At 46.5% G+C, this 18,269-nt stretch overlaps 1 protein-coding gene across 2 annotated transcripts in view; it reads left to right on the top strand.

Annotated features, from left to right (window-relative positions):
• The window catches only part of mib2 (MIB E3 ubiquitin protein ligase 2), a 29,582-nt gene that overhangs the window by 3,966 nt on the left and 7,347 nt on the right, over nucleotides 1–18,269 (top strand). For both annotated transcript variants that reach the window (XM_056593520.1, XM_056593519.1), the window contains exons 2-13: nucleotides 2,160–2,513; nucleotides 3,356–3,527; nucleotides 9,175–9,281; nucleotides 10,559–10,753; nucleotides 11,189–11,331; nucleotides 12,288–12,395; nucleotides 12,737–12,841; nucleotides 13,608–13,770; nucleotides 14,717–14,850; nucleotides 15,232–15,380; nucleotides 15,665–15,821; nucleotides 17,070–17,224. In XM_056593520.1, coding sequence (XP_056449495.1) covers nucleotides 2,291–2,513; nucleotides 3,356–3,527; nucleotides 9,175–9,281; nucleotides 10,559–10,753; nucleotides 11,189–11,331; nucleotides 12,288–12,395; nucleotides 12,737–12,841; nucleotides 13,608–13,770; nucleotides 14,717–14,850; nucleotides 15,232–15,380; nucleotides 15,665–15,821; nucleotides 17,070–17,224 — 1,811 coding nt within the window. In that variant the 5' untranslated portion in view covers nucleotides 2,160–2,290. The remainder of the gene's footprint in view (nucleotides 1–2,159; nucleotides 2,514–3,355; nucleotides 3,528–9,174; nucleotides 9,282–10,558; nucleotides 10,754–11,188; nucleotides 11,332–12,287; nucleotides 12,396–12,736; nucleotides 12,842–13,607; nucleotides 13,771–14,716; nucleotides 14,851–15,231; nucleotides 15,381–15,664; nucleotides 15,822–17,069; nucleotides 17,225–18,269) is intronic.

The following is an 18,269-nucleotide window of genomic DNA, read 5'->3' on the forward strand; positions in this document are numbered from 1 at the left end:
TTCAAGTCAAGCCACAACAAAAGATCACTGAGCCCTTCAACCTCAACAGAGTAACCCTGAGCCCCTAACACTCTCTTAAACCTCAACAGAGTAACCCTGAGCCCCTAACACTCTCTTAAACCTCAACAGAGTAACCCTGAGCCCCTAAAACTCTATTAAACCTCAACAGAGTAACCCTGAGCCCCTAACACTCTCTTAAACCTCAACAGAGTAACCCTGAGCCCCTAACACTCTCTTAAACCTCAACAGAGTAACCCTGAGCCCCTAACACTCTCTTAAACCTCAACAGAGTAACCCTGAGCCCCTAACACTCTCTTAAACCTCAACAGAGTAACACTGAGCCCCTAAAACTCTCCTAAACCTCAATAAAATAACACTGAGCCCCTAACATACTCTTAAACTTCAACGAATAAACCTGAGCCCCTACCACTCTTAAACCTCAACAAAGTAACCCTGAGCGCCCAACACTGAACACTCTCTTAAACCTCAACGAATAACCCTGAGCTTCTACCCCTATCTGAAACCTAAAAAAGGAACAAAGGAAACACAAGGAAACTGCGTGAAGGAGCGATCGCTCTTTCACGACAGCTAGTAGCTGCATTATACTACAGACATAGAACTGAAGCAGGTGAACCAACTGCAGTCTGGACAGGGTCTTTATTACCACTATTTTAGATGCACTAGATAGCATATATACAAGAGTTTTATTTTTTTATCAGATGACAAAGCCATTCTGGCTTCTAAATGGCTTTGTTATCTTGATTTAGATTGATCAAATTAGATATTCATGGATAAACATTGTTTAATCTTATGGAATCAGCCTTGCAAATGGCTCGAAAATAAACCATGTATTTCTAGGCATTGATCATGGTTACCATGCATCTTTACAGACTTTCTGAAACCTGACTTCCGTTGAGGTAGATTATTGTCATTCTCGGCATTGGTGGTATGACTAGTCATGCATGGTTTGCGGGAAACAAGATGCAGATTGACAAAGTGCTAGAAGGGTCCAATTCCCATTCCTGGGCTTTGTTTTCGGTTATGCTAATGTTTAATAAGAGGCTATATGTCTGCACTGGCTACTAAGCCTCTAGCATCCCACCCTTTGCTGACTCAGTCCTCTGAAGCTGAAGCACACAGGTGTGTGAGAGACTGAGTTTGGTGTGTGCATAATGAGGAGGGTTTCATGGCTCTACGCAAATTATTGTAGTCAAAGTGTGTGTGTGTGTGTGTGTGTGTGTGTGTGTGTGTGTGTGTGTGTGTGTGTGTGTGTGTGTGTGTGTGTGTGTGTGTGTGTGTGTGTGTGTGTGTGTGTGTGTGTGTGTGTGTGTGTGTGTGTGTGTGTGTGAGAAAGTTCGTCATAGGGCTGGGCGATGCTAACCAAACACGTTTATTCATTTTAATCTGGGTTATTTAACCTACAAATCACAAATATATATTTTTTTTTAAGTTTGGATTTGATTTGAAGGTTACCCCTAAACACTCAACTTTTTCAGCGCATGCTGCCATGTAGACATTTAACTCTTTAAAAACTGTTTTTCAATAATCGATTTTCTTTTTAAAAAATCGATTATTGACCAAAATTCGTATTACGATAAAAAATCGATAAATCTACCAGCTCTAGTATGTCACACACATACTGGGCCTATGAATTTTGTCTTTGCCTGGAGTGGTAGTAGGTCAGAGCATGATGAGTGCATCAAGAAGTCAAGCTGCTCACTACAGAAGAATGAAAGATGGACCGAAAGATGGATGGAGGGACGGAGAAGAGGGATCGAGAGGAGAGAGAGACAAAGGGATTGAGAAGGGATATAGACGAAGGGATGAGAAGAGAGATAGACGAAGGGATGAGAAGAGAGATGCACAAAGGCCTGAGAGATGAAGTGACGGGGAAGAGAGACAGAGTTGACAGAGCTTAACGGACACTTTTATCCGACGTAGCTACCGTAGTTGAATACCTTCACACAGGACACGTTTCAGCCGTCTCTCAGTGTTTCATCCAATATTTCATCCACTAAGTCTTCCAATACGTCGTTAGATCCCAAATTGCCTCCCCTCTTTAACCTAGCGTTGACTTCCCTCCTGATGTGCGTATCTAATCCCACGCCGCCTGGATCCTGCTCCCGCCGCTTGCTAAAGGCGTCTTCTCCTCCCTGCAGTGAGTCCCCCTCACCTGTTCCTGGAGCCGTCCCTGGACCCCCCGCGGGCCCGCCGGCCCAGCGGCAGCAGGCCGGGCCCGAGGCCCCAGGCCAAGCGCTCCGGCCCCCGGCCCGGCCCCAGCAGAGGCGGCATGGAGGTGGGCATGCGCGTGGTGCGCGGCCTGGACTGGAAGTGGGGGAACCAGGACGACTCGGAGGGCCACATGGGAACGGTGGTGGAGATCGGGCGGCAGGGCAGCACCACCACGCCCGACAAGACGGTGGTGGTGCAGTGGGACAGCGGCACGCGCACCAACTACCGGACGGGCTACCAGGGGGCGTACGACCTGCTGCTCTACGACAACGCCCAGATCGGTGAGAGGCTGTTTTCGTTTGGTTTTCAGACATATTACAATTATACACATACAAAACCAATCAAAAACAAACAGTACAAGCTAATAATAAAAAATAAATAAGAGACAGAGTGTATAAATAATTAAATAATAAATAATTAAATAATAATTAAATATAATTAATAATTAAATAATTACATTTCCTGTACTGAAGTTATGCTCGGAGACATTGCGCTGCCGTCATACAATGCAATCTTAATTATCAAGCAAACACCTTGATTGGTGGGATTTTTGTTATATTTTGTTTTTAAATGCCATTTATGTTTTTAATCTTTCACGTATTCATCATGTTGTTTTACGTTGACCTGAGGGACTTTCCTCTCGTTTGGAAAATATTTAAGAGGCATCTTAGGTCTTCACCACTGACCGTTGGCCATTCCACGCTGGCTTGTACGCTTGAGTGACGCTGACTAATGCTCCGTTAAACGCCCCGAAAGCTGGGTCCTTTAGAATTAATGGAGTGGAACTGTACAGGGTTGTGCTGAAGACAAGGTCCGGCTGTCAGGGCTCCATGTATTTTCTCCTCGGCTTATGTGCTTGGATCAATTAATTATTATTATTAATTAATTATTAATTATCTAAATTGTATATGATACATTCCCTACCTGAATTGAATAATCAAAATGCTAATTTCATAATATAGACAAAAAACGATATTTAGAGATAGACTTAAGAACCCGGTTCAGGCACAACTACCATGAGCCTTATAACGGTACTCAACCATGGCAGGTTTACCTTGATGTTTTCGGGTCCATCTGACCACTCTTCCTCCTCCTCCTTCTCCCCCACCTCCTCCTGCCCTAGGGGTTCGTCACTCCAACATCATCTGTGACAGCTGCAAGAAGCATGGCATCATGGGTATGCGCTGGAAGTGCAAGGTGTGCTTCGACTATGACCTCTGCACCCAGTGTTACATGAACAACAAGCATGACCTGAACCATGCCTTCGAGCGCTACGAGACTGCCCACTCACAGCCGTGAGTAACTTTGCCTTCAAATACATCAGTACCTATCCCTTTAATTCTCAGTGCATACCCCTTTATACTACCTCCATACACCCCCCTTTATACTACCTCCATACACACCCCTTTATACTACCTCCATACCTACCCCTTTAACTACCCCTTGGAGCGCTACGCGGCTGCACACTCACAGCCGTGAGTACCTTCCCCTTTAAATACATCATTGCCTTCCCCTTTAAGTACCTCAGTACATACCCCTTTTAAGTACCTCAATACATACCCCTTTAACTACCTCAGTAATTCCCCCTTTAACTACCTCAGCATAATGAGGTCGTTTTTCAAGCATAACGGAGTCTATTCAATTCAGATGTTTCTCCATTGTGTTTTCTTTTTTACTATTGGAATCTGATTTTTAATGGACGTTTTAACTGGGTGCTAAAGCCGTGTTTATTAGTGCGTGCACATCCTGTCCAACCAAAGTCATCCCTTTCTTTGTTTTTTTATAGCAAGAGCTTGATTTCAGATTTTCAACAAATTGCATTATGTATAATATGTACCAGCAGTAGTACGCTCATAGTTGCAATGGGAAAGATTCCACTATTGGCATCCTATAACCGATGGGATAGATGCTGTTCAGCCCTTACCACTCTCTTTGTTTACAATAATCTTAATAGTGACTCTCCTCTGATAATACTGAATCTGAGAAGATACACCGAGTGATGAAGGCCTCAGCAATACGCTGTTAGTATGAAGAGTATAAAGGGGGTTACTTTGCTCACAAATACCTCTAGTTAGCTAGTACAATCTGATAAAAGCGTCAGAATAAAGTCTAACTTGTTCATATTGGGAAGCACTCAAAAGCACATATTGACTGTGGTCACGTGTGAACTACGGCTGACGGGTGGGTTGATTATGGGCATGTTGGAAGGGACATGGAGGCCTTGCGTCAAAGCCAAACAAATGTTGTGCCAGCACACATGCCTACTGTACAAATACCCACAGAGTTTTCTTTTCTTTTTGTCTAAATACACACAATGTATGCTTAGGGTATCGCGTGACACACCTTCAGAATAGCTCCTGTCATTATGATCGGGTCACTCCTAGCATTAGTAAGCCTGTAGTCCCTAAGCTTAGAAACTGCATCTCTTGTAATCACGTGGAACATGCTGTCCCCATGCCTGGCAACCCCAGCGCTGATCATGTTGATCATGTTTTCAGGAATGGCTTAGAGATCATTTCCAAGAACAAACAGTGAGCCAAGCCGGTCACCTCTCAACTACTTAGCCAAATTCATGGCCGTATCAGTGGAAATGTTACACCCTGTTGTTGATGTGGATATTGTGTTTAATCCATATGCTTGCGACTTTTCCATCTTAAAAATGCATAACAACTTTTTATAACCACTTTTGATCAAATGGATTTAATATTGGAGCCCTTTTTAGAACCACTAATGTTAAGGTGCCTACCATTGGGTATTTTTTTCTATGTTTTTCCTTTTATTTTTTGGAAAATGCTAAACTTATTTGGCATTTTTTAAATGATTTATGATATTAGATTTTTTAATTTATTAATTAGTTTTTTCGAATAATAAAAGATTCACCTACACATGGGTTGAGACAGGGCCAAATGGGCTCCTGGATTTGTACATTTTGCTTGACCAAAACCCTTTGTAAGTGTCCGTAACTTTTGTACTTTCAACCTGTCACCCTTTTAATACATTTTCTTTTATCAGGTGAACTGTCTGGGTCTTCTACTTTAGTAAAGTATGATTTATGCGACACATTTACGCAGCCAAATTTATATGGAAGCTATGCTGTAGAATCTGAGACGGATTAGTCTGAACAGAGCTCAGACTGATTATACACAATACCTTATAATCATTTTAAATGATTATCTTTGCCTTGGTCAGCATGAATGGAATAAGAGCAGTTCAAAACAGCTGTGACGGTGTCCCAGGCATTCGTTCTGCCGTTGAATGAGGCCTGTAGAAAAGATCTGGGACCATGGTAAAACGGGACAACTCGTGAACGGCTGTGTTTGAGAGTACTGGGAAATACTGCTCAGTTCTTGCTCACTCCAGTTCAAACAGGGATGTTCATGTACTTGAGACCATGAGTCTGTTACACAACGAGATGATTGTTTGCTTTACCAACTCCACCGCCACTAGCAATGGCTGTCATCTGCTTTGAAAAATGTTGTTTTGCATTTAATCAGAAAATAGATCTCACTAATACGTTACCATTCCATGATTCAAAGATTGTTCACTTTCATACATGTGCTCCATTCAACAGAATGGGAGAGGAAACAAAGCAGAGATAAAGACAAACCTAAGGCCCCGATATATTTATACAAAATCGAAGATGGCACATTGGCATAATAACTCCTATTGAACGGGTCAGTTTCAAAAGCGTACAATAAAGTCACTGTGAATGGTGGCCTGTTTGATTGATAACAGGAGTCGCTGTGAGACTCGCATGGTGTTGTTGACCAATTGCAGGCAGCGGCGCATTGGGAGACTTGTGGCAAGTTTGAATAGTTCGGCTGCCATTTTGTCTCTGTGTGCTGGAACACCAATTCAGATTTAGTTGTAGGTATATATAGGGGCCCTAATCCAAGACGTTCTATGAATATAAACACAACAAACGAAACACATAAACAGACACCTTTCTGTAGGCCACTAACATCTGTCAACAACAGATTAAAAATAATTTTGGTTTATTAGAATGCAACTGTGCTGTAAGGATTGTAGTTATATTATGTGATAGTTTTGTCAATTTTTGTGTTATGCTAACCCAATCTTACAGTGGAAAGGGTGGGCAGAAATAATGGCTGGTTTGACTCTGATTTGAAACCCCCTCAACGCCAACAGCCATCTAATATTTATTCTTAGTTTGCACCTCTCCCCCTCATATTAACCTGGTCATTGTATTGGGTCCTGATTTATTTTGTCGCTAGCTACTACTCTAGCTGCTAGCTTGGGGATGCAGGTAAACACAGAATGGTCACAACAACAGATATAAAACTGAAATAATAATCATATGACTAAATGTACAAAAAGAATTGTGTCCACTGAAGCATTTTGTGATTCGTTATGTAATTGTTTATTTCTTTTTAAAGATTTTTTAACATTGTCCTCGTGAAAATATAAACGGATGAGGCAGTGACTTCACACATTGCCAGCGATCAGTCATGGAGACAATGGAGTCCTTGTCAACTCGCTCCTGCTGTCAAAGCATATCGCATTCGCTGCTCGAGTCAGTCAAGTAAACAAACACAGTCATCACATGAAAATCATATTCTCACTGGGGCCCCTCTTTGCTTATTATGCACGGTGCAACACACACAGTAGGCCTTCTCTTCCCCCTCTCTCTCTCTCTCTCCCTCCCAGATGGAGCAGCTTCTCTTTTGCTCGTAACAACGCACATCGCCTTAAAAGCACTGCTGCGGTTCGTTCATTGTATAAGACTGACTTTTAGTGGATTACGAATGGGAGGCAAATGGAAAAGGGCATTTTGACATCGTTTTGCTCCATACCAGTGAACCCACAGAGACAGCAGCCGTAACCAGGTATGACCTTCAGTATTGTTATGATATAACCCATTAACAGAAGACGTAACGGCACTACCAAACTAATGTGTGAAAAGAAATAGCTAGGCTTCATAATTTTTTTTTTTCTAAATAATTCTTCATCCATTTTGGCTTCTTCATCCCAATGACACTCCCAAACATCCTATAAAGGCTTTATTTCATTAGATAAGTATTAAGACGGAGAGAATAGATATTCTCAGAAGGCCGTTTCCAGGCATGGCCTCAAACCCCCGTGCGGCCGTAGGCCAGCAGAGCAAGGCGGGTCGTGCAGACGACACGTGTTGTATTGTAATCACAGTGATCTAACCGGATTACCATTGTCACATTGTCACATGACCGTATTAGCCCTCCTTCCACCTTGTTGTAGTCAAGTGATTGGGTGCCCTCGCAACACGCAGAGGTCTCCGCCGGTATGATCCATATTTTTGGAAAGATTATCAATCAACTTTGATAATGTAATTGTATTTAGTTGATTGTCATCTGATAGGGTCGTTTTCAGAATCCTATGGTTGAGTTTTGTTTTTTGTTTTTGTACATTTTTTGTAAAGTCCCTTGTACATTAACATTGGCATAAGTGTGTGTTGCATGCAGATTTTGTAATGGTTCAGGTGTGCACCCATTGGTAGAGGAAACCTGAGAGAACGGGGTAACAAAAATACAAATGTACATTCTCCTCTACATTCTCCTCCATAAACGCCGTTAAGACACATTCACCATTAACCCTCCACCCCATTCCCCCCCCCCCCCCCCGCCCTCATCATCTAACTCCCTTGACTGTGTTTACCCACACACACAAACGCAAACGCACACAGGCACACACACAAACAAACCAACGCGAAAACACAGACAGGCCTAATAGAACATTTACATCTCGGACTGTATGTTACAGGAGTTGTGTAACATCCTGATTCAAATTGTTGTGTAAAGTGCTACTTTATTCAATAAAATAAAAAAAATGGGGGAATTGTGGTCTACAGGAATTAGATCATTTAATCAGTTCACCATTTAATCATTGCAGGTGGCTACGTTGTCCCAACATCAACCCATGTCCTTAGATGTAAGTTACATCTAAGGACATGGGTTGATGTTGGGACAACATAGCCACCTGCAATCTGACAACCTTTGTTACGGTTGTCTTGTTAGTGTCTGACCACACTCAGCGTAAACACTCAGCGTAAACAACGTTATTCTTACATCATGTAAGAATAACGTTCCTAGTGCTAATATCACCATTCCCCATCACAACTACTCCTATTCCGGAAGTCTATGGCGTTGGACAGGGTTCAATGAGCATCTTTAAAAATATCCAAATGGGGCTCGCTCAAATCCCTGTATTTCCCCTGACATGGAAAGTTTCCACACTGAGACACGGAGGTGTGCTCTTGATGGGTTTTCCGGGCTTGTTTTCTGATTGCCTTCAAGGGATTAGACGCAAAGCGCTTTTCCACACCTGACCCAGCGGGGTAGTCCTCCTGCCAGATCAGACAAGCCCACGCTAAGATTAGCAGGATGTCTACTACGTGTCTACAGTCACGCAGCCCGGGAGCTCCTCTCATCTCCTGCCACTCGGAGCCGTTCAGTAGGAACCTTAAGGGATGGCACGGTGACGCTAGCGAGGGGTAGCTTCATCAGCGACGTACGGATGACGGGGAGAGTGAAACGTCGCACTCAGCCTCCGACCTTGGAAGGCTCGCCCTGAGCCCATTGGGATTCTCGCCGCGCAAAGGGGTCCGTTAGGAACACGACGAGCTGTGCGGTAGACATGGAGACGGGATTTTGACCTCTGCTACAAAGAATGGGAATAGGCAGTTCCTTTGCGCCACCAACAGATCAAATCTTTACCATAAGGTGCGTTGTGAGAACGGGTTTGTGTTCATTCCAGAACATGTCATTTGGCGACCGTCTTAACTGCGGCGTTCCTGATCCTGATTACAGCAAAGTCAATCTTGTTTTGTTGTTGTGAAGTCGAAGGTTGTGTCCTCGTTGTGACACAGAGTCGCAGTGTTTAGATCGTGCTGGCTGTTTCACTTTGTTCCTGAGCGATATCGTGTTTCTGTGCGCTTGCTCCTCACAGAGTTACCTTGGCACCGAGGCAGAACCTCACACGGATCATCCTCAAAGGCATCTTCCAGGGGGTCAAAGTGGTGCGTGGACCGGACTGGGACTGGGGCAACCAAGACGGTGAGTCAGCCACCCGCCGCGGGGAAAGGTCTTAATAAGCATCCTCTGGTACGGTCCATTCCTGCCCCTGAAGCAAGCAGGTACCTCCATGTTTACAGCTCTCCCGCCGGGCCGCCGCATGGTGTGCATCTGCCCCCCCCACACACACACACTTCAAAGACTTCCACTCAAACCATAACGTCTCTCTACCCTCCCAGCTCGTTAACCCGTGCTATGTCGCTGCTGTTAATTGGTTGTGTGTCTGCACGTATTCAACAACAGCCATGACTCACCCGTGTCTGCTCTGCAGGTGTGTGTGTGTGTGTGTGTGTGTGTGTGTGTGTGTGTGTGTGTGTGTGTGTGTGTGTGTGTGTGTGTGTGTGTGTGTGTGTGTGTGTGTGTGTGTGTGTGTGTGTGTGTGTGTGTGTGTGTGTGTGTGTGTGTGTGTGGCTTAAAAAGACCATGTTTGGTCAAAAGTGAGCAAGTTCTCATGGTTTTTGGGTCTCATATGGTGAAGTGAAATGAGGAGGTCACATGCACGATCGCTAACAAAGAATGCGGAACATTGGAAATGTATGAGGATGTGGGTCTTATGTCTGACTGAACCGCAGGCTGATTTAGGTCGCCTGTCTCTCCTGATGTTCAATAACAATGGCCCCTTGGTCGCTTTTATGAGATGCGAAGGGAACGCTTTGGCAAAAAGGGGAAAATGCTTTCTGTGTTTTTGCTTCGTCATGTTGGTCCAGGGTTTATCTCTAAAATGGGTTGGAGCGAATGAGTCAAAATGTCCCTTTGGCGTCTTTGAAATGTGAAGGCCTTGGCTGTTTGGCTAAATCACTGACTAGGATAGAATGGTGCATGAGTTAACGTACGTAAGAATGAATAAATGGTGTGTCATGGTGAAAAAAAGACTGCTACATCAGTTGACCCCCTCTTTATGACACTGGTTAGGTGGGCCATCAGGCAATGTGGCGGTCCCATGTTTGTATTTGTACAATAGATTTGCATCTATCGTTGTGTCGTAGTGGTGTAATGTACTTGATCGTTTGATCGCAGTAGAGCATTATAGCATTAGCATTTTTTTAGCATTTGTTTTAGCTCTATAAGTCCATGGTTTGACACATTGCACTAATGAACACTAACATTTTCTGTCCTGTGTTTCTCAAGGCTGGAAAAATAATCTTTTGCTCACCTCCTTCTCATCCTCCCGAGGTTCCAGATCTGTTCCTCTCTCCTGACCCGTGTCTTGTGCTCTGGTGTGTGTGTGTGTGTTTGTATGTGTGTGATACTGTGTGTAGGTGGGGAGGGTAAGGTTGGTAAGGTAGTGGATATTCGCGGCTGGGACACAGAGTCTGGCCGCAGCGTGGCCAGTGTGACCTGGTCCAATGGAACCACTAACGTCTACCGAATGGGCCACAAGGGCAAGGTAGACCTCAAGTACGTGTCTGATGTCCAGGGCGGCTTCTACTACAAAGAACACCTGCCCAAGCTGGGTAGGTTCCCCTCCTGGCAAAACTGCTTCCTTTCCTCTAGTTTAGCATGATGAGTTTAGATTTGTATTGCTCATAGTTTAATGTCTCATATTTCAGTTTGATGTGCAAATCCTGGCCTCTGAGATGCTTTTATAGTTGCATAATTTATAGATATGCGTTCATTTTTACTTCAATCGGCTGACTGTGTTTTTGTGATGACACTTTGTGCCTATTTTATATCCATTCTCCGTGTTTTATTATGACGTTTCATCCGTTGAGCAGAGCCCCTGTCACGGTAACACTTTCCCCCCCGGGTTAACAAACCACTCAGAATCTCCAGAATCCTTTTTTTTATTTGAGTTCCCCATCTTCCGAAGGGAGTTGTAGCGTAGTAGTGTTTATTATTAGCTGTGTCTCGGTGAGTCATGGTGGGGTGGTTCTTCTCCGGTCTTCCAGGAGAGCACGCCGAGCTCCAGCGACAGGACAGTGCCGACGGCCACTCCTTCCAGCAGGGGGACAAGGTCAAGTGTCTCCTGGAGGTGGACATCCTCCGGCAGATGCAGGAGGGCCATGGGGGTTGGAACCCCAAAATGGCCGAGGTATTTATCACACCCCACTTTCAAACATACAACATATCTTTTTCGAATCCAGTACGTATCTCGATTGGAGAACCGATATTTGCACGGAAGGCACATTTACATTTACATTTCGGACATTTAGCAGACGCTTTTATCCAAAGCGACTTGCAACAGTTTGTGCACACAATCGCACACCGACGGTGGAGTCGACCATGCAAGGCCACAGCCAGCTCATCGGGAGCAGTTAGGGTTAGGTGTCTTGTTCAGGGACACCTCGACGCTCTGCCGGGGATCGAATTATCCACCTTCCGGTTACATGTCCACCCGGTCTACCTCTTGAGCTAAACCGACACAACCCAGACGCTCAGAATCGTCTCTTCCTTTGAACATGTACGGTCGGTGCGCTACAGAGCCCTGCTTGATATGCAGAGGCAAAAATACAAGGCCTGTGGTGTTCCAGCGCACATCACTTATGTAACGTCGTGGTTCACGTTTAATATTAGAATTGCGAGGGCTGGGAATCGTGGATTGAGCACACACAGCACAGCATTGTTTTGGATGTTTTGGAGATATTTGCGATACAGAGACGCGCTTAAAACAGGTTGACGCTTACGTAAGAGTCTGTGTCTCGACGAGAACCGACAGCGGGTCAATGTAGATCAAATGTGCTGTACACCGTGTGTGTGTGTGTGTGTGTGTGTGTGTGTGTGTGTGTGTGTGTGTGTGTGTGTGTGTGTGTGTGTGTGTGTGTGTGTGTGTGTGTGTGTGTGTGTGTGTGTGTGTGTGTGTGTGTGTGTGTGTGTGCATGTCTGTGCCTGTTAGAAGTCTAGTCGGCCTACTTGGGAAAAGAGGAAACAGAGCAGATAAAATGACATTTTCACATGAGAATTTGTTGCAGGGAGCCGGGGTCATGACCTCCCAGGGGAGAGTCTTGGAAACTGACCCAGTCCTCTTTGTTTTCCGTTTTGCGGTTGCAGTACATCAGTCGGATCGGGACGGTCCATCGGATCACGGACCGAGGGGATGTGAGGGTCCAGTACAGCAACAACATCCGGTGGACCTTCCACCCAGGGGCCCTGACCAAGGTACCCCTCGTTACCACGGCGATCACCCTCTCTCCTCCTTCCCGGACCACTGAGTGGGACTCTTACTGACCCCTGCTGTTTTTTTTTTGATTTTTTTTTTCTTTATTTAGAGTCACATTTATATAAACAGTTTACAATCACCATGGATGTTATCTATACACAGCTCCATCATTTTTTCATGTATATATATATAGATATAGATATAGATATAGATATAGATATAGATATAGATATATATATAGATCTATATAGATATAGGCTATATCCGCCGTGATCAGAATGAGGCGAGGTTAACGCGGTTCATGCTAAGGTCAGCGTGTTTTTCCGTTTGTTGCGCCCAGGTGACCACCTTCGGAGTCGGCGAGCTGGTTAAAGTGCTGGAGGACATGGAGAGCGTGAAGCGACTGCAGACGGGCCACGGAGAGTGGACCGACAGCATGTCCCCCGTACGCTCCCTCCCCTCCCCTCTCTGCTGCTGATGATGACGATGTCGTCCTCTCATAGCTCCCCGTTTTTGGGTTCAGGAAGGGGACGCGTACAGTCACGGGACTCTGTGCCCTGTTCTTTGGTCCTGGGGACGATTCTCCTGGATCCTGTGTCACATTAAGGGCAGCGGTCACCGCAAAGCCTCCGCTTGGCAGGCGGGGTGCTTTCCGTCAGCCACCGGAGCCACGGTGCACTGTGCTGAGGAAGTAATCTCACTTAGAGCCCTTTCCTCCCATCTGCCCTAATTATGAGCTCGAATTATGGAGTCTGTGAAATGGATGCCTTCTGCTCGACCGATATTGGTTGGGTTTATATAATATAAGGGTTATGTATATGTGAGTTGATCTTGACTTAACATATCTCTGCCATTCTCATTTATCTCTTTTTACTGACATTTATTTTGGGATATTTTAACACATTTTTAGCAGAGCCGTTTTAGCATACGCTTGCTAATCCAAAGCGACCTACAAAGCGAAGTTGAAAGCTTCGAGTGACACGCACGCAAAGTTCTAACCTAGTTACAACCTCAAAAGAATAATGTACAAGTTGCTATATGAAGTAACTGCAAGATGAAACAATGCAAGGTCTGTCATTGTTGTACATATTTTTTTAATGAGTGGTAGTGCAACCAGTCAGTCGATTCAGTCAGTATAGTTTACACAGTTACAGTCATAGCACATGTCACAGTGCTCTCCCTACTTCATGGTGTCTCCCCCCCCCCCCCAGGCCTTGGGCCAGGTGGGCAAGGTCCTGAAGGTGTACGCTGACGGGGACCTGCGCGTTGCCTTCGGGGGCCAGACCTGGACCTTCAACCCGGCTTGCCTCTCGGCCCAAACGGCGGAGGTGGACGCCAACCTCATGACGGCGGAGAACCCCAGCGAATCAGGAAGTAAGGAGACTCCGCCCCGCCCGGCCGGAACGACCAATCGCCTGCCTCTCCATCGCCTCCACCCTCTCTCTCTTCTCCTCCATGCTGTGGCCCTCCCCTTTGGGGGCCGGTCCACACAGGCTTTTTTTTTTTTTTGCATGGGGTTGTTTCTGTGTTCTGCTGATTCTTTTTTTCCCCCTCCACCTATCAGGTGTCCTCGTCTCTTTTTAACATTGCTCCCTCTGGATGCTGGAATGACTGTTTCCTCTGCAGAAGTTGTTGGCTGTTGCACAAGCCCGCGTACACACACCTACGCCCTGCCCTACAGCTCACTCTTGTGACCGAGCAATAACCCCTGTGACCGGTTACTAACCCTTTTCTGTTTCATCCTTGTGTTTTCACCTCACTGGCATGGGATGGGCGAATCAAGGAAGTGCTTACGTAACTGCATGTGTGTGTGTGTGTGTGTTTGGATATGCGTTTGTGAGTAATTGGATATTGTGGTCATATTGCATGGGGACATTTTGACTCATTCCTCCTTGTTCCATGTTGTCACTGGGCTAGGACAGAAGTATTTTAAGCGTTGCATACCTGCGGTGCTATGCCTCTGAAAGTGCATGAAAACCTTTTTTTAATCCTAATGAACCCTCCTTGTTTGTCCCTTGCCTCTTTTCTGTGTCCTTCTCCTATTCCCTATCTCCCTCTCTCTCTCTCTGTCTCTCCCTCTGTCTCTCTGTCACTCCCTCCCTCTCTCTGTCACTCTCTCCCTCTCTCTGTCTCTCTGTCTCTGTCTCTGTCTCTGTCTCTGTCTCTCTCTGTCTCTCTCTCTCTCTCTCTCCTTAACTCTCTCTCTCCTTCTCTCTCTCCTTAACTCTCTCTCTCCCTCTGTCTCTATGTCCCTCTTTCTTTCTCCCTCTGTCTCTATGTCCCTCTTTCTTTCTCTGTGTGTCTCTGTCTGTGTGTCCAGGCACGGTCATTTCAGTGCTGGAGAAGCTCCTGGCTCAGTCGACAGAGCAGGACAACCCCGGTCGACTGGTCATCGAAGCAGCGCACGGCAGCGCCAACAAAGTCCGCGAGCTGGTGCAGAAGTATCCAGACAAAGTGAGTCTCAAGCACGTGTCCCCGACCTTGGTTCGGTCCACCGATAGTACTGAGGAAGGTAAAGTGGCCTTAGACACCAGGATAGCGAATCCTGCGAAACAAATCAAAGAATCAAAGCAGATTACAACTTTTTTTCAATCAATTGCATGTTAAAAAATAGAGATCTCTAATCTAATATGGAAAAGATTGTAACTTGGAGCTGTGTTTTCAATTAGTTTATTCTGTATTAATGGATTGAACCGAAGCGAATCTAATGAAATCCACACGGGGTGGTAGTGGATGTGCTTGTTTACGTGCTGTGGGGATGTAGGAATGCTGTCGAGGGCCCCTTGGAGGCCGCCTCCCCTCTCACCCCTCGCTGGGCTCGTTGTTCCCCCGCAGGTGGACATTAAGAACCAGGGGAAGACGGCCCTCCAGGTGGCCGCCCACCAGGGCCACCTGGAGGTGGTGAAGGCCCTGCTCCAGGCCAGCAGCTCGGTGGAGGTGAAGGACGAGGACGGGGACACGGCCCTGCACTACACCGCCTTCGGGTGAGGCCTCCGGACCCCGCCGCAACCTGGGCTGAACCCGGGCTGATGAACCATAGACCCGCTGTATTCAGAGTACATCTGGTCACATGGTTCAAGACCCACTGCTGTTATGTGTTAGAATGGGCAAATATCGGCATATCCGAACATTGGTAGATCGGTATATAATAACCGTGTGTGTGTGTGTGTGTGTGTGTGTGTGTGTGTCTGTCTGTGTCTGTGTCTGTGTCTGTGTCTGTGTCTGTGTCTGTGTCTGTGTCTGTGTGTGTGTCTGTGTCTGTGCACAGCAACCAGGCTGAGATCGCCCGGCTTCTGTTGAGCAAGGGGGCCAACGTGAACCTCCTGAACAACTCCATGTGCACGGCGCTCCACATCGCCGTCAACAAGGGCTTCACGGACGTGGTGCGCGTCCTCACCGAGCACGCCGCCGACGTCAACCTGCAGGTACAGCACCCACCGGCACCCGCCAGCACCCAACAGCACCCATCAGCACCCATCAGCACCCATCAGCACCCATCAGCACCCCGGTCTGAGTCGCCCCCCCGCCCACCAGAACCGGACTCGTTTTGTCTCTGCCTCCGAAGTTGCCCGCTGGCCAACTGTGATATCATGTGCACGGTTGCCCCCCCCCCCCCCCCCGGAGACTCCGCTGAAAACAAAACCTCATGAAAATATTGATGCAACATGCAGAAGGAAGGTACACGAGCAGCCGCTTAGCTCTACGGTGGGAAAGTCACATCACGATATAATACATGAGCATGTATACATACTGCTGTACCGGCTTCATGTGTTTCGGGTTGGCACCTCCGAAAGCGTTGAGGTTCGGTTCCTAGCCGTAATGTGCAGAGTCAGCGCGAGGGAAGCGTTTGGGTTTAGTGTCGCTGCGATGCGTTCCAGATGTCGGACACACTCTCATGGTTCTTCAACTATTTGTACCCGCGTAGCTTTTTTTGGTTCCAGCCCAGAACCCCTTCTCTACAGCACAAAACGGCTCGGGAGGGAATAGAAAGGGGTTTAAATAATGCATTTAGTGCGTTTGATTTTGTGTCCACGTGTGCATTAAATGGGTGGTGCGAAACCTTTTGAGGAGTGAGCTTGGGATGTGCGTCATTGATCTGGATTTGTGTTGATCATTGGAAAGATTCACCAAACCTGTAGTATTCAGGTTTAACTTCAATCTCAAACTAACAATATTAAATAGGCATTATTTTACAATTGTTCATAACTAATATCAAATAAACATAAAAGGAGCCATTTTTTGGAAATGTTCCACGTTCCCCCTGCAGTCCTTCAAAGCTCCCCTAGGGATGCGCATACCCCCTGAGGACAAACACTGCTCTAGTTGGCCAAATGTATGGATACCTAAGAGAGGCACACTCCCTTCATAATGACTCTGTATCGGACTTGATTCCAACAACAGGCTTCTCCTGACGCACACATCTGTCTTCCCGCCACGTCCTTCTCATTACTGGGAACTACAAACTGTCACAATGAACTTGTTTGTTTCGGTGAAAACATTTCCTTCAGGGAGCCGTTGGTTTCTCCCCTTTTTGTTGACCAATTAGTGACTCAGTGATGGGGCTGACTCACTCCGTCGTAGCGTTCATTGCGATGGCCCAGCGGTTTCTTTTAATTGTCATCGCTGCAAATGGTTCCCAGTGAGAGAGCCCTTCCCTTTGTGCTGTTCGCCAGGACTCGTACGGGGACACGCCCCTTCACGACGCCATCGCCAAGGACTTCCGCGGCATCATGGAGATCTTGGTACTGGTGCCCAACATCGACTTTACCCAGCAGAACAACCGCGGCTTCAACCTGCTGCACCACGCAGCGCTCAAGGGCAACAAGCTGTGAGTAGGCAGCTGGACGTATGCACACACACGCGCCAACGCGCACGCGCAGACATATTACACACGCGCACACATGCACGCACGCACATGTAACACACACGTACGCGCACACACACACGGACACGGAAGGACGCATGCACGCACGCAGGCAGGCAGACAGACAGACAGACAGACAGACAGACAGACAGACAGACAGACAGACAGACAGACAGACAGACAGATACACAGACACACAGACACACAGACACACAGACACACAGACACACAGACACACACACACAGTGACACACACACAGACACACAAAGAAATTTTTTTTTTCGCTCTGGCCGGGGCTGCAAGACATGAACAATATGGTTAGCCGCATCCAGTCAAAACAATTATATTCTTACTGCCTTTTCAAACACACACACACACACACACACACACACACACACACACACACACACACACACACACACACACACACACACACACACACACACACACACACACACACACACACACACACACACACACACACACACACACACTCCAATCTCACCCAGGTCAATGGTGGATGGGAAAGGGCTAAACCTATTTGCAATTGGTGTCAGCCATGGATAACTTAATCAGTGTAAATAATATGGAGCGGACAAAGGGAGAGGATGGAGGAGCACAGAGCACCACTGAGAAGAGGACAGGAAGGGAGGAATTAGCAGGGGTCTGGTTTGTGACTCTGGGCTGCAGCTTACACAACCATTTTAATAAATGGACTATCTGTTGTGCTGTGGTGTATGCTGCTAGGCTGGCCATATTGGGCCTGGGTCTGGTATAACTCCCAGGGTTAGCAGAAGAAGCACTGATGAGTTGCAGCTATTGGGTCTAGCATGCGTAGAGACCTTGAGGAAGCTGCATGTATAAAAAGCGATAGTGTTTTTATTATTCAGTTCTCGGAACTTGATTTTTGCAACAACCTTCTGTTGACATCTGTTTTCCTGCTCCTGAGAAGATGTAAACAGTCTTGTTATTCCCAGGCCACTCTGGCTTAAGGCATTTCAGCCCAGC

Source organism: Gadus chalcogrammus, chromosome 7 (genome assembly GCF_026213295.1).
Source record: "Gadus chalcogrammus isolate NIFS_2021 chromosome 7, NIFS_Gcha_1.0, whole genome shotgun sequence".
Taxonomy (NCBI): domain Eukaryota; kingdom Metazoa; phylum Chordata; class Actinopteri; order Gadiformes; family Gadidae; genus Gadus; species Gadus chalcogrammus.